The sequence below is a fragment of the Eptesicus fuscus genome, chromosome 13 (genome assembly GCF_027574615.1).
Source record: "Eptesicus fuscus isolate TK198812 chromosome 13, DD_ASM_mEF_20220401, whole genome shotgun sequence".
NCBI lineage: Eukaryota > Metazoa > Chordata > Mammalia > Chiroptera > Vespertilionidae > Eptesicus > Eptesicus fuscus.
Genome location: NC_072485.1, coordinates 42,581,785 through 42,596,815, shown reverse-complemented (window position 1 = coordinate 42,596,815; position 15,031 = coordinate 42,581,785). Strand labels below are relative to the sequence as shown.

The 15,031-nt window shown below is 40.8% G+C and overlaps 1 protein-coding gene across 2 annotated transcripts in view; it reads right to left on the bottom strand.

Moving 5' to 3' along the window:
* RRM1 (ribonucleotide reductase catalytic subunit M1) overlaps positions 1-15,031 on the bottom strand; it is a 45,987-nt gene that overhangs the window by 9,361 nt on the left and 21,595 nt on the right. For both annotated transcript variants that reach the window (XM_054724764.1, XM_054724765.1), the window contains 7 exons: positions 13,055-13,196; positions 10,941-11,024; positions 8,786-8,947; positions 8,332-8,411; positions 7,458-7,659; positions 4,935-5,084; positions 4,502-4,723 (listed from right to left, as the gene is read on the bottom strand). In XM_054724764.1, coding sequence (XP_054580739.1) covers positions 4,502-4,723; positions 4,935-5,084; positions 7,458-7,659; positions 8,332-8,411; positions 8,786-8,947; positions 10,941-11,024; positions 13,055-13,196 — 1,042 coding nt within the window. The remainder of the gene's footprint in view (positions 1-4,501; positions 4,724-4,934; positions 5,085-7,457; positions 7,660-8,331; positions 8,412-8,785; positions 8,948-10,940; positions 11,025-13,054; positions 13,197-15,031) is intronic.

Genomic DNA, 15,031 nt, shown 5'->3' with positions numbered 1-15,031 from the left:
GTCTTTATCTAGTTTGGGTTTTAGGGTAATGCTGCCCTCAAGGAATCAACTTGGGAGGCTCCCTTCTTCTTTAATTTTTTGGAACAGTTTTTAAAAATTAACTCCATAAAAAAATTTTATTGTTGCCCTGGCCAGTGTTGCTAAATGGTTAGAGCATCAGCCCATGCACCAAAGGGCTTCAGGTTCAATCCCTAGTCAGGGCACGTGTATGAGAAGCAACCAATTGATGTATCTCTCTCCTATCAATGTGTCTTTTTCCCTCCCTCCCTTTTACTCCCTCTAAAAATCAATGGATAAATGTCCTCGGGTGAGGATTAACAACCAAACCAACAACAAAAATTTTATTGTTGTACAATACACATAACATAAAATTTAACATCTTAACCATTTTTTTAGCGCACAGTTCAGCAGTATGCAATACATACACATTGTTGTGCACTATCACCACCATCCATCTCCAGAAATCTTTTCACCCTACAAAACAGAAATTCTATATCCATTAAATAACTCCCATTCCCACCCACCAGCTCCTAGGAAGCACCATTTTACTTACTGTTTTTCACAAATTTGACTATGTTAGGTACCTCATGCAAGTGAAATTATATACTACTTGGCTTCTTTCCCTGCGCATAATGTCTTCAAGGTTCACCCATATTGTGGCATGGGCCAGAAAAATCCCCTTTTTAAAAAAAATTTACTTTTCAATTATAGTTAACATACAATATTACATTAGTTCCAGATGTACAAAAAGTGTTTAGATATTTATATACCTTATAAAGTGATCACCCCAGTAAGTCTAGTACCCTTCAGACACCATACATAGTTATTACATATTATTGACTATATTCCCTGAGCTGTATTTTACATACTCATGATTATTTTTATTACTGGCAATTTGTATTTCTTGATACCTTTTTCAACCATTCCAACTCCCCTCCCTTCTGGCAACCATTAATATGGTCTTTGCATATGTTTGCTTCTGTTTCATTTGTTCATTTATTTTGTTTTTTGGATTCTACATATAAGCAAAATTATATGTCTCTTTCTCACTTTTTTGACTTAGCATAATATCCTCTAGGTCCATCCATGTTGTCACAAATATAAGATTTTATTCTTATTCATGGCTGAGTGATATTCCATTGTATATATGCCACATCTTCTTTTTTTATTTTTTATTGATTTTTTACAGAGAGGAAGAGAGAGGGATAGAGAGTCAGAAACATTGATCAGCTGCCTCTTGCACACCCCCTACTGGGGACGTGCCCGCAACCAAGGCACATGCCCTTGACCGGAATCGAACCTGGGACCCTTGAGTCCGCAGGCTGACGCTCTATCCACTGAGCCAAACCGGCCTCGGCTATGCCACATCTTCTTTATCCACTCATCTATAGGTGGGCACTGAGATTGTTTCCATATTTTGACTATTGTAAATAATACTGCAATGAATATAGGGGTACACATACCTCTTTGAATTAGTGTTTTGGATTTCTTCAGGTAAATATCTAGAAGTGGAATTACTGGGTCATATGATAGTTCTGTTTTTATTTTGAGGAACCTGTGTACTACTGTTTTTGTTTTTTCTTAAAGCAGACCCTTCAGCATTCCTTGTAATTCTAATTTGGTAGTGATGAGCTTCTTTAGCTTTTTCTTGCTTAGGAAACAGTTTATCTTTTCTTTAATTCTAAACGATAGCTTTGCTGGGTAATCTTGGTTGTAGGTCCTTGCTCTTCATCACTTTGAATATTTCCTCTGGCTTGCAATGTTTCTGTTGATAAATCAACTGACAGTCTTATGGGAGCTCCCTTGTAGGCAACTAACTGCTTTTCTCTTATCACTTTTAAGATTCTTTCTTTGTATTTAACCTTTGCCATTTTAATTATGCTGTGTCTTGGTGTGGATCTCTGGTTTCATCTTTGGGACTCTCTGAGCTTTCTGGACTTGTGTCTATTTCTTTCCTTAGGTTAGGGAAGTTTTCAGTCATTATTTCTTCAAATAAGTTTCCAATTCCTTTATTCTCTCTTCTCCTGGTACCCCTATGATATGAATCTTGGAACACTTGATGTTCTCCCAGAGGTACCTTAAACTATCCTTATTTTTAAATTATTTTCTTTTTGCTGTTCTGTTTGGATTTTTTCCCACTACCTAGCCTTCCAGACTGATGATTCAATCATGTTTCATATAATCTGCTGATTCCCTTTAATAAATTCATCATTTCAACCATTGCATTTTTTATTTCTGACTGGTTCTTTTTGTTTTCTTTTCACTGAGTTTATCTGTTCTTCCTTAAGTTCATTGGGCACCCTTATAACTAGTGTTTTAAAGTCTGTATCTGATAGATTCCTTGTTTCCTTTTTTAGTTTTTTTTTTTTTTTTTTTAGTTTTGTCCCATACTTTGGAGCATGGTCCTTGTATCATTTTGGCTGACTCCCTTCGTTTCTATGTATTAAGTAGAGCTGCTATGTCTCCTGGTATTGGCAGAGTGGCTTTATGAAAGTGTTCTGTGGAGCCCAGTGATACAGTCTTCCTGGTCACCTGAGCCAGGTGTCATGTGTGGCCTCCTCTTATAGTTGAGCTTCAACTGCGGTTGGCATGTCAGTGGGTGGGGCTGATCCTCATGCTAACTGGCTATGAGGGCTGGCTGGGACTACAGTAGACAAGCTGCTGTTTGGGGCTGACTCCACAGAGTAGAAGTTGCTTTAGCAGGTCTCTGGTGCTAGCTGAATCTGTCCTTTGGGTGTCTCATTTGTGGAGCTGGTTGGGTGGTGCTCTAGTGTGGTCTGAAGTCAGCCATCATGTTTGTTGGTCCTGGAGCCTCTTGGGAGGGGCTCTGGTGCAGGCCAAGGTCAGTTTTTGCCGGGCTTGGGACCTCTTGGTAAAAGCTGCAAGTGATCTGCAATTGGTTGTCGCTTTCACTGGGTTAGGAGGCACTTGGAAGAGGCTACACTGCAAACCGATATTGAACGCTACTTGTGTCATTCTTGGAACCCTTTGGTGGGTACAATGTGAACTGAGGCCATCTGTCAATTGTGCTGGGCTTGTGACCAATTAGTTGAAGTTATGTTACAGGCATGTTACAGGCCACAACTGGCTGCCACTATGTAGCACCTGATAGAAGTGACAATGGAAGTTGAGACTGGATGTCACTTGTGCTGAGCTAGGGCCGTTTAGCAAGAGCTACAAGGCATGCTGATGGTTGTAAGACCTGCCTGGTCCACATCTAAGCCTGTCCCATCAGTTTCAACATGTCTTCTTTATATCCTTAGCTATAAGAATTCTGTTCAGCTAGTCTTTAGGTTTTCTCAGTGACGGTTGTTGTAATTTTGGTGTGATCATGGCAGGAGATGAGCACAGAGCTTATATACTCTGTCATTTTGATCTGGGCACAGCCTGTCTTGATTGTATATTGTTTTAATTCAATAAGGTTAGCATTAGAAAATGAATATAGATAGCATTCTTCTTAAGTCATTTAAGCAATGACTAGTTCTAAAACAGAATATCTGTTTTACTCCAGAGGACAAAAGTACCATACTGATGACTGATTTTATAAATTACCACAATTTGGTGGCATAAAATGAGAAATATTTATTTTCTCATAGTTCTGGAGGCCAGAAACCCAAATCAATATGTTTTTGGGAGGACCGACTTCCTTCCAGAGGCTCTAGAGATTATGTTCTTTGCCTTTTCCAGTTTCTAGTGGCTATCAGCATTCCTGGGTTGTGACTGCATCACACCAATTTCTGCATCCATGGTCATATTGCCTCCTCTTCTTCTCTGTATCTCTTATAAAGACAACTGTCAGTGGACTTAGGGCCTATCTGGAAAATCCAGGATAATCTCATTTCAAAATCCTTAATTATATCTGCCAAGACCCCTTTAAACTAAATAACAGAACATTCACATGTTCTAGGAATCTATATATATAAAAGGCTAATATGCAAAGTTTGACGGGAAGACCGGGAGTTTGATCGCTCACTATGACATGTGCTGACCACCAGGGGGCAGCGCAGAACAAAGGCCCTGCCTGGCAGCCAGGGAAGGAAGGCCCCGGCCAGCAGCCGAAAGGCCCCAATTAGCTCTGATCCCCAGCCAGGCCTAGGGACCCTACCCATGCACAAATTTTGTGCACCGGGCCTCTACTTATGCTATAAGCTTATCTTTTTGAGGGCTACCATTTAGCCTACTATAGGAACTACAGGCAAAAATTTTCCCCAACCTGACAGGCATTTTCTGACCATGCACATATGCACCACACTTGCAAGCCATGCGGGCTACAGTAGCCCATGATGTTCCAGAGGCTTGCAATTTGCTGGCCTGCTTCCTCATGGTCAGAGACACCTCAAAGGGTAAGACTCATGCAGATGGGACTGTGGGTGCAGAGTATAGCAGATGGAGGGGACACCTGATAGAGGGTGGGGCAAACACACTGACCGTGGCCAGCAGTGCACAGGGAGGGTGGCCCGCCGAATGAAAAAAAAGAAGAAAATTTTATCCATATACTTACTCCTTTGCTGACTGGAGAGCCCTCGTAGGTTTCATATGGGCCATGCTCCTTGGCCAGATCACAGCTGGCTTCCAAGGCTCCATAATAAATGGTTTCAAAGATTTGCTTATTCAATAACTGGGCCTCTGGACTCTCAAAAGGATACCTCATCAGAATAAAAGCATCTGCCAGACCTTGTACCCCGATTCCAATAGGGCGATGACGTTTATTTGATAAGTATGCCTTTGTGCCAATAGGTTTAGAGAAGAAAGAGACATTACTGAAGAGAAAAAAGCAACGTTCTGTACCAAATGACATACATTCTGTTTTTATGTTTTCTCACACCATTCCAATAATAACTATTTAAATGATACCTGGCAAGCAGACTGTGATAAACTCCCTTCACTTTGAATTTCAATTAATTATCAATATAAGCAGAGATATCTATTCATACCTCTGGGACAGGGTAGAAGTTAATATCAATAATTTTATTCAAATTTCGGACAATGACTTTGGTGACTTCAGCCAGCTTCTTAAAGTCGTATGTGTGTTCTGATGTGACATACATATTCAGGGCCAGGGAAGCCAAGTTACAAACTGCAACCTGGAATGCAAAGAAAAAGAGTCAAAAATCACAAAATTTTTATTTCCTCTCTGTGGTGATAACACTACCATATAAGCCTCTAACACTTTACCATTAAAATTTTTCATTTTTATCTTTGACTTCTCCCTCTTCATCATTCATCAGTTAATTTCTAAATCCCAGTACTTATTCACATATGAGTTATAACATGCACCAGTAAATAGGTAAAATGAAGAGAAAATCCTGTGTTCCTCAGTACATGGCTCTATTACCACTTATATCACATTGTGTTATAATTTTTTATGTGTACCTGAGTAGATGTGCCCTGTCCAATACAACAGTCACTAACCACATGTTGCTATGTAATCAAAAGTAAATGAAATTTAAAATTCAGTTTCTCAGCTGCACTAGTAACATTTTAAATGTCTCAAAGCCACCAGCTTCTTAAACATTTCAGAACATTTCCATCACTGCAAGAAAACTCTTCCAAATTACATATGCCCACCTCACCCTCACTGAGATTCTGACAAATCCTTAACAACAGAGGATCCAAGTTGATGAATTTTGAAAAAGCTCTTCAGGTGATTCTCCCACTACACTCACTATACTAGGTAATGACATTTTATAGGTAGGGATCATATCTTATCCCTATATTTTTAGTATTGGCAACACATGTGGCATACATTAAGCTTAATAATGTTGAATGAATACACTTTCTTTTCCATTTTTATTATGACTATCCTAATCCAAACCCTCAATGCCTCTCACCTAGACTCCCTCATGCCCTTCATACCTACTCAATTCTATACTTGTTGCCAAAGCATCCATTTTTAAAACATAGCTCGAAGTCTACTAAATGCTAGAGAAAGAAAATAAGATAAGAGTCCCGGGGGTAAGAATGGAAGGAATGCTATTTTAAAATAGAGTTGTCCAGAAAGAACTCACTGAGAACATGACATATGGAAGAAGTTAGAAAGCAAGCCATGTGCCTATGTGGGGAGAAAGAGTTATTAACAGCAAAAATCCTGAGGTATCCCTGGCTGGTTTGGCTCAGTGGTGAATGTCAGCCTGCCGACTGAAGGGTTGTGGGTTCGATTCCCAGTCAAGGGCACATATCTCGGTTGCAGGTTTGATCCCTGGCCCTGGTTGGGGCACGTGAAGGAGGCAACCAATCGATGTGTCTCTCTCACATCAATGTCTGCCTCTCTCTCTCCCTCTCTGTCTCACCCCTCCTCCTTTCCTTCCATTGTCTGAAAATCAATGGAAAAAATATCCTTGGGTGAGGATTAAAAAAAGGGGGAGACCTTGCTAGTCTATAATATAATCTATCTTGTCTAATTATTTTAGTATATGTCAATTTCCTCCAACTAAATTATAAGTTTCCAGGGGGCAGAGGCTGAGCCATATTCATTTATATTCCCAACGCACTTAATACAGTGCTTTTCACATAGCTGGGTGCTCAATAAATTTTGAATTAAACTGCAACCATATCAGTATGTTTAACTCACCGTTTTCTCCCTGATTTTTCTTTTGTCATGTATTTTTTTTTAGATCCTACAATTTGTGATCTGCTCCTTCCTCCTCATTTTCATAGTTTATATCCAATATCCAAGAAGCTGTCATTCAGCTACTACAACAATGTCTTTAACCTAACCACAAACCTCTTTTCTGTAACAGAAACAAAATCTATCCTTCTCATCCTACCATTTTAATGCTATTTTCCTTTCAGAAACCTACACAAGCCTATGACACATTCCAGCTTTCACCTACTAACTCCTTTCCCCTGGCCAAAACCATCTCTACCGATATCAAACTTAAATGTATTTGCTACATCAAAACAAATTTGACACTCATTGCATAAAACCAAACCATATCTCTGATCTGTCATACAGACCGTTCTTCCCAAATGGAAGCTTTGCCATAAACTTTTTTTAAAAAAAACTAAATCTATATTCCCTTTCTAGCCGTGTCTCTTCAGTGAATCACCTTAAAGATTTGAGATTAGAATTTTGTCTCACCATCACTGAAAGGATTCTCTGCAAGTTTACATACTTTAAACTGAAAGAGCATCCTAACACATTTTTGTGTTTGTCCTAAGCTACCATGATTGTACATTACTATTTCCATCAAGTAAAGATTATTACAACAATATGTAAGAAACAGTTGACTGACTTCCACATGGCTTAGGCTAAAAGATATTCAAGGGCACAGATCACACCTCTTCTTTCCTGTATAATTGCTGTCTATTTTAGTGCCCTTCTGCTTACCAATAAGCCACAAAATTTCCCTTTACCCATCTCAAGTGAAATCAAGTGAGGGATTCACAAATAATTAACTTCACTTCCTAAGATTCATCTCTCAGTCGTAGATTTAGGCAGAATTTTTTCTACCTACCTCATCTTTGCTGGTATATTCTACTATTTCTGTGCACAGGTTGCTGCATTTGATTGTTCCCAGGTTCTGTTGATTGCTCTTCCGATTACAGGAATCTTTGTAGAGCATGTATGGGGTACCTGTCTCTGTCTGAGACTCAATAATCGCATACCAAAGCTGTTGAGCTTTTACAACTTTGCGAACACGACCCTGTTTCTCATAACTGAAAGACAAAGCTAGTATTATTTTAATATCCCTAAGAAAACCTTTATTACAGATAACGTGAAGAAAGACACTGAAATATTGTAAAAACTCAAATTTTCTACTAAACTTAGCTAAGGAAAAAAAATAAGGAATATAACATTTATTTTACTCTCACTACAGCCAGTGAAGAAAACCAGGCAGTTTTAAATCTCTTCAAAGACAATCCAAACCCACTAAATCAACACCACCTTCCAGAATAAAAGGAACAAAACCTAAAATAGTCAAATTGTGCTATTGTGCTAAAGTAGTACCCTTGTGCTATTAGTTAATGACATGTACTGTCCTGGTTGATTTTGATTCCTATATGCAATATAAACTTATCAAATGTACTATACAACAAAGCAAAATAATAACCCTGCTAATTCATTGCCTTCATTTTTAAAAGCATCAATTAAAAAACTCAAGCAAATATTAAATGTCCCAAAGTTTTAAAAAAAGAAAACAGAAACCAAAATTTTGGTAAAGATTCAGGAAGTAAAGCTGACCAAAATAAAATTACTAGTCATATTCCCTCCTAGATGCTTCCAAATATTCCTAGAAACTGGCTAATGAAAGATATTGTTTTGAAATGTGGATCCCCAAATAAGAGAAAAACATGTAAAACACTATTACTTTCATATTTTCCCCATACCTTTCATATAGCTTCTCAAATTCCTCTCCCCAAACCTCATCCAGACCAGGACACTCATTTGGACACATTAAAGACCAGTCCTACAAAGGGAAGAACAGTACCACACATGAGAAACTTCAAATAAGCAACCATACATAATCCATTAGAAACACTATAACCCATAGGGTGTCTTCCATAGACTGTCTTGGAAATCGGCTATAGAAATAATCACTTTAGGCTCAGGTCCAAATATCTAGTTCTGCCTGTTTGTATACAATTTTAAGCATATACGACAGACAGCATCTACTTTGGAAAACAAAAACCCAGGAAAGCAGGAATGGCACCTTTTAACTTGTTCAAAATACCTTCTGTAGCAAAACTCATAGGTAGACTATTCCTAAGCATGATTTAAGATGATTGAAGAAAAAGCTTATGTGAATCGAGTAATTATTATTAACAGGTATCCATCTCTCACCTGATTAGTCTCCACTCGTTTCATGAAGAGATCCGGAATCCAAAGGGCAAAGAAAAGGTCCCTGGCACGCTGTTCTTCCTTTCCTGTGTTCTTCTTTAAATCAAGAAACTCAAAGATGTCTAAATGCCAAGGCTCCAGGTAAATAGCAAATGCTCCAGGTCGCTAAGGTAAAAATCATCAATCTTTTCAGAATCAGAATGAAACAAAGAAACTTCATATTTTCCAAAGCACTTTTATATCTCCTTGGAGCTTCACTACAATTAATGAATTAAATGAGATAATACAAATAAAAGTCTTATAAGAATATACATTATTAACATTTTTCTTACAATACCAGGAGTAAAAAAAGCATTTGACATAAAGAAAATGTGGAAAAGAAAGATTAAATAACTTGTCCAAAGTGATACAGTGAACTAGAGATTGAGCTTCCTCTTCAGTTGTCCTCCAGCTCACTTTACACTACATAACATGTATAAAGCCCAAAGAAAATCACTTTAACTTTGACAAAAATAGGTTGTGCTCTTACTAAAAGTCGAAAAGGTGCTGTCTTATAAAGGTCCCTATAGATTTAATTTTTAATTTTTAAAAATGTTTTTATTGATTTTTTTTAGAGAGAGAGGAACGGAGAGGGATAGAGAGATAGAAACATCGATGAGAGGAAACATCATTGATGGGCTGCTTCCTGCATGCACCCCACAGGGGATCGAGCCCGCAACCTGGGCATGTGCCCTGACCAGAAATCCAACTGGCAGCCTCTTGGTTCCTGGGTCAATGCTCAAGCGCTGAGCTATTCAGGCCGGTTTAGATTTTTTTTTTTTAAGTACACTAGAGACAAGTTCATAAACTAAGAGATGATTAGTATGCCTACGTATCCATGAGATACAGGCTCAAGTTGCAAACTATACTGCTGATAATCCTACCTAATAAAAAGGTAATATGTAAATTACCATCACTCCGCTACGCCGATTGGGCCAGCGGGAGACACAGGGGGCGGGACTCGGGGTGGCTGGGGTGGTGATTGGGCTGGCAGGACGCTGAGCTCACGTTGCCAGCGGCGGCGTGAGCTCAGCGTCTGTGCCATGGCTGTGCTGTAGCACAGACGGGCCTCTGGGGCAGCGAGCCGGGCATTTGGAGGTTTGGAGGCGGCATGGGTGGGCGGGCGACGTGGCTCCCGGGGAAGGAGTCTGGCGGCAGTTGGGCCGCAGGAGCGTGCGGCGGTGTCCGCAGAGCACGCGGGTTTCCCCGAAGGAGGCGGAGGCGGCCCCAGCCTTCCTGGGCGAGAGGCGAAGGCAAGACCCCGGCCTGGGCTCCGGCTGCAGGAGGACCACGCCCCCACCCCGCCTCGCCCTAGGGGCCCAGGGACTTCGGAGCTGCCGGCCACACCGGGTCCCGACCAGCTGACAGACAGCCTACACGTGCATGATTAAATCATGCACTCGGCCTCTAGTATTAAATAAACAACCCAATCTTTTCAACTTTACTTTTCCCTCTATAAAATAGGCAGAATTTTGTTTATTTTTTAAAGATATTTTCATTGATTTCAGAGATGAAAGAGAGAGAGAGAAAGATAAGAAACATCCCTGATGAGAGAGAATCATTGATTGGCTGCCTCCTGCATGTCCCACATTGGGGATGAAGCCCATAACCAGGGCGTGTGCCCTGATCAGAAATTGAATGGTGACCTCATGGTTCATAGGTCATCACCTAACCACTGAGCCATGCCAGCTGGGCCAGAGTTTTATTTCTTTAAAGACAAACTTAGAAGACATATGACAACCCCTTTTCAAGATTAAGCATTAATATAAGTCACAACTTTAACAACTGTCTGAAAATAAACAGTCATGTAAAAAAGCTGCTGACTAGATCATTGGCTGTCTACAGCCAGTAAGTATGGGCAGGAAGGATGGGGGTGATTAATATAAAGGCGCAGGAGGAAAAATTTGGGGGTAATGCCTATATGTAGGCACCAAAATGTAGATTTTACCAAAATGTAGATTTCAACTGTGTGCACTTTAAGTAAATCATACGCATTAAACTGATACTAAAACTTAAAAAAAAGGCAGTTGTTAGAAACACACAATGACTCATCTTATAAGCATACATAGCTAATAGTTTTTAGTTCTGATTTCCAGTACTTTCAAGTAACAGAGCATACCTTGTTCCCACCTTGATCCACGTATCGAGCTGTATTGTTATATACCCTCAGCATTGGTACAAGGCCATTGGAATTACCGTTAGTCTGAAAGAGAGACTGAGAATAAAGGCATCTGGAGGAGGAAGGGGGGCTCAGCAAGAAAAATAACAAAATGGCTAAAGAATGAACAAAATACTCTTTCCCAGTCTATCAAGTTTTACCTGCTCTCCGAGATTTTACCTCTGCTTTGAAAATACAATGCCCAATAAAATCAACAAATTGTTGTTGAATAAATTATAATTATATACAAAGTTATTTCATAGCATCTCTAATTTACAATGAGACATAATAAATACAAGTCAAAAGAATCCAATATCAGGATAAATTCCACACCTTCTAAAGATTTATTCCCAAAAGAATTCAAGGCAACTTAAAATAAGAAGTATATGCAATGGCAAATCAAGACAATAAACAGGTAAACAGAGATTCTCAGCAGTAAGTAGATTCTGGAATGAAGATAAGAAAATATAAACTCCTAAGACTAAAATAAACCTCATCAAATTTCAAAAATAATCCTTCTAACCCACGGCAAGCCTTTGAACAGTCTAAAAAGATAAATGAGCAATGGCTCACCCTACTATTAGGTAAAAGTACTGTATGTATCACAGCATCTCCAAAACACCACATAATGGAGTGGTTTCCTTCTGGACTCTGTACCTTTATTCTATAGAATTAGATAGATATTTTAATGTTATCTATGTCATAGGTTGTAGCTGTAGTAAGAATTAAATGAGTAGTTCATGTAAAACTTTTATAACAGATTTAGTACACAGTAAGCAAGCAATAAATGACAGCTGCTATTATTATAAAACTAGAGGCCCAGTGCATGAATTTGTGCACAGGTGGGGTCCCTCGGCCTGGCCAGCAATCGAGGCCTACTGGGTGGCTGGCTGGTTGGGGGGAGGGACCACGGGAGGTTGGCCGGCTGGGCATCAGGGGGACCCCTGTGGGAGGTTGGCTGTGAGAGCACACTGACCACCAGGAGGCAACTCCTGCATTGAGAATCTGTCCCCTGATGGTCAGTGTGTGTCATAGCGACTGGTTGACCAGCCGTTCTGGTCATTTGGTCATAACAGTTGTTTAGGCTATTATATCCTAACTAGAGGCCCGATGCATTAAATTTGTGCAAGGTGTTTGGCCCTCGCAGCTCTGGCTTCATGGCTTCGTCTGGACAGTTGTTCTGCTGTTCGGCCGTCCGGTCTAATTAGCATATTACACTTTTATTACTCTCCTGATATATAAAAAGGGGCTGTCACGACTGAAACAATTGGACGGACAACCCCCGGGATCAGGCCTTCAACTGGCAGTCGGACATTCCCTGAAGGGGTCCCGGATTGGAGAGGGTGCAGTCTGGGCTTAGGGGATCCCCCTCCTGTGCACGAATTTGTGCACTGAGCCTCTAAAAGATATATAAAAATCCAGGGACCGTCATGACCAAAACAACCGGACAGATGACCGAACAGCAGGCTGTGTGGGGAGACAAGGCTGGAAGGGGGGTTAGTGAGGGATGACCAAACAATTTAACAGCAGGCTGTATGGGGCAACCAGGCCAGCAGGGGGTGGGGGGCAGCTGGGGGCGACCAGATCGGCAGGGAGTGGGGGAGGCAGTTGGGGGCGACCAGGACGGCACGGGGGCAGTAAGGGGTGACCAGGCTAGCAGAGGGGGGCAGTTGGGGGCAACCAGGCCAACTGAGGGGGGGGGTCAGTAAGGGGAGACCAGGCCGAGGGGTCCCAATTGGAGAGGATGCATGCTGGACTGAGGGGACCCCTCTGTGCATGAATTTCGTGCATCGGGCCTCTAGTATATACATAAACCAGAATTCTAAAATATAAAATAAATCAAAATCTGAGATAAAAAGGATCCTGGTGATCATCTAATCTAAATCATTAATAAGACAGATAAAAATGAAGTCACAAGCAGTGAAATGACTCACTTGAGGTCACATAACCAGTCAGTAACTAACAGACTTAGGTTTCCCAAGCCCCAGCATATGCCCTCTCAACCATAAGCTTGATTGCTTATGGACTTGAATTCCTCTAGTCTACACATTTTTAATCATACAACAGAAACTTACCCCAGCAATGTAGCTGCCAGTAGCTCGAATACAACTCACAGCAACACCAATTCCCCCAGCAGACTTGGAAATCAAGGCACACTGCTTTAGTGTGTCATAAATGCCTTCAATACTATCATCTTTCATACTCAGAAGGAAACAGCTATGGGGGAAGGAAGTCACAACTTATCAAGGAAATGAAGCAAAGCAGTCACAGAAATAACTATACAATCCAAAGACAGTAAGTTAGGCAAATAAAAGATTTGAAGTTTACAAAATTGCTGTGTTTTTAGAAGAAAAAATATATACTGTTACTAGCTATGACATAGTAAAAAATATCAACATATGATATTGTTTTAAAATCACCTTGCTGCCAACCCTAGATGCTAAGCCTAGAAGGAAGTCTTAGAGATAAGTCTAAAATATTAACTTAGGGACTCTTGCCCCTTCCCCACACGGGAGTCTGTACTTGTTCTTCAATAAATTTCTACCTTTGTATAAAAAATAAATAAATAAAAATAAAAAATATTAGTTTACATATTCACCAGATTGCAAATGTACCATTATCACATTTTCTAATGCAAATCCTAAAACATTCATAACAGTCTTTTCAACCTATACTAAGCCAAGAAAAATTAAACATTTATGAAAAAAAGAAACATCTATGCAATGGTCAACCAATTCTGTGATATGTCATCAAAATTCAGCTCCCTTACTGTCTTTTTTATGACAACCTCTCTACCTGTGCTTTCAATCTTCAACCTATTCCCTACCTCAGAAGCCATACTCTACCAACGATCTTTTCACTACCTTGAATATTCAACCAATCAAATGTATTCTATCCACTGACTTCTTCTATTGAATATTTAGACATTCAGATAGAGAATAATATACTTTGTACTTATTACCACCTAATTACTTATTACCATCAATTAATTATACCTTGTACTTATTACCACCTAATTAATTACTTATTACCACCAATTAATTATAAAGTCTAATTATAATCCCACTAGAGGCCCAGTGTGCATGAAATCGTGCACGGTTAGGGTCCCTAGGCCTAGCCTGGCGTCTGTCAACCTGCGACACTATGTGAAGCTCCCTGCCCTGGGGCACTCCATGATGCTTGTGGCTCCTCAACTGCTCTGTGAAACTCCCCCCGCCCCGTGACTCCTCCGTGAGGCTCCCCTGGCCCCACCACTGCTCTGCGAGGATCCTCCTGCCCCTTGACTACTCCGTGAAACTGCCTCCGCCCTGTGAATTCTTTGCGAAATTCCACCTGCCCTGCAACTGCTCCATGAGGCTCCCCCTGCCCTTGACTGCTCCTCGAAGCTTGCTGCTGCCCCGCGAAGCTTGCCACTGGACGCTCTGCGAAACTCACCTGCCCCGCCATAAGGATCCCCTCACCCCTCGAAACTCCCCCCACCACGCGGCTGCTCTGCGAAACTCACTGCCACCTGGTGACTGCTCCGCTGAGGTCACCGCTGCCCCATGAAGCAGGCCGCCGCCGCCTCCATTGCCCCCTCATGGCGAGCAGCTCGGGGGCCGGGAGGAGGGGGGGGTGGAACCCAGAGAGGTGCTCCATGCACTTTATGGTGACCAGTCATCTGTTTTGGTTGTGACGGCACCTGGCTCTTTATATATTAGGATACCTTCTTGTGCATTTTGACCTTTTAGCATTTACATATGTTCTACATTTTTAAAATTTCTGGATGCTATTTATCCTTTGCAAGTTGCTTTTATCGCAATATTGTATTAGAGCCCAAGCTGTTTTGGCTTAGTAGGTAGAGCGTCAGCCTGTGGACTGAAGGGTCCTGGGTTTGATTTCAGTCAAGGGCAAATGCCTAGGTTGCGGGCTCGATCCCCAGTGGGAGGTGTGTAGGAAGCAGTCAATCAATGATTCTCTCTCATCACTGATATTTCTCTCTCTTTCCCCTTCCTCGCTGAAATCAATAAAAAATAAGATTCTCCAAAGTGAATAAGTATTTTCTATTTACC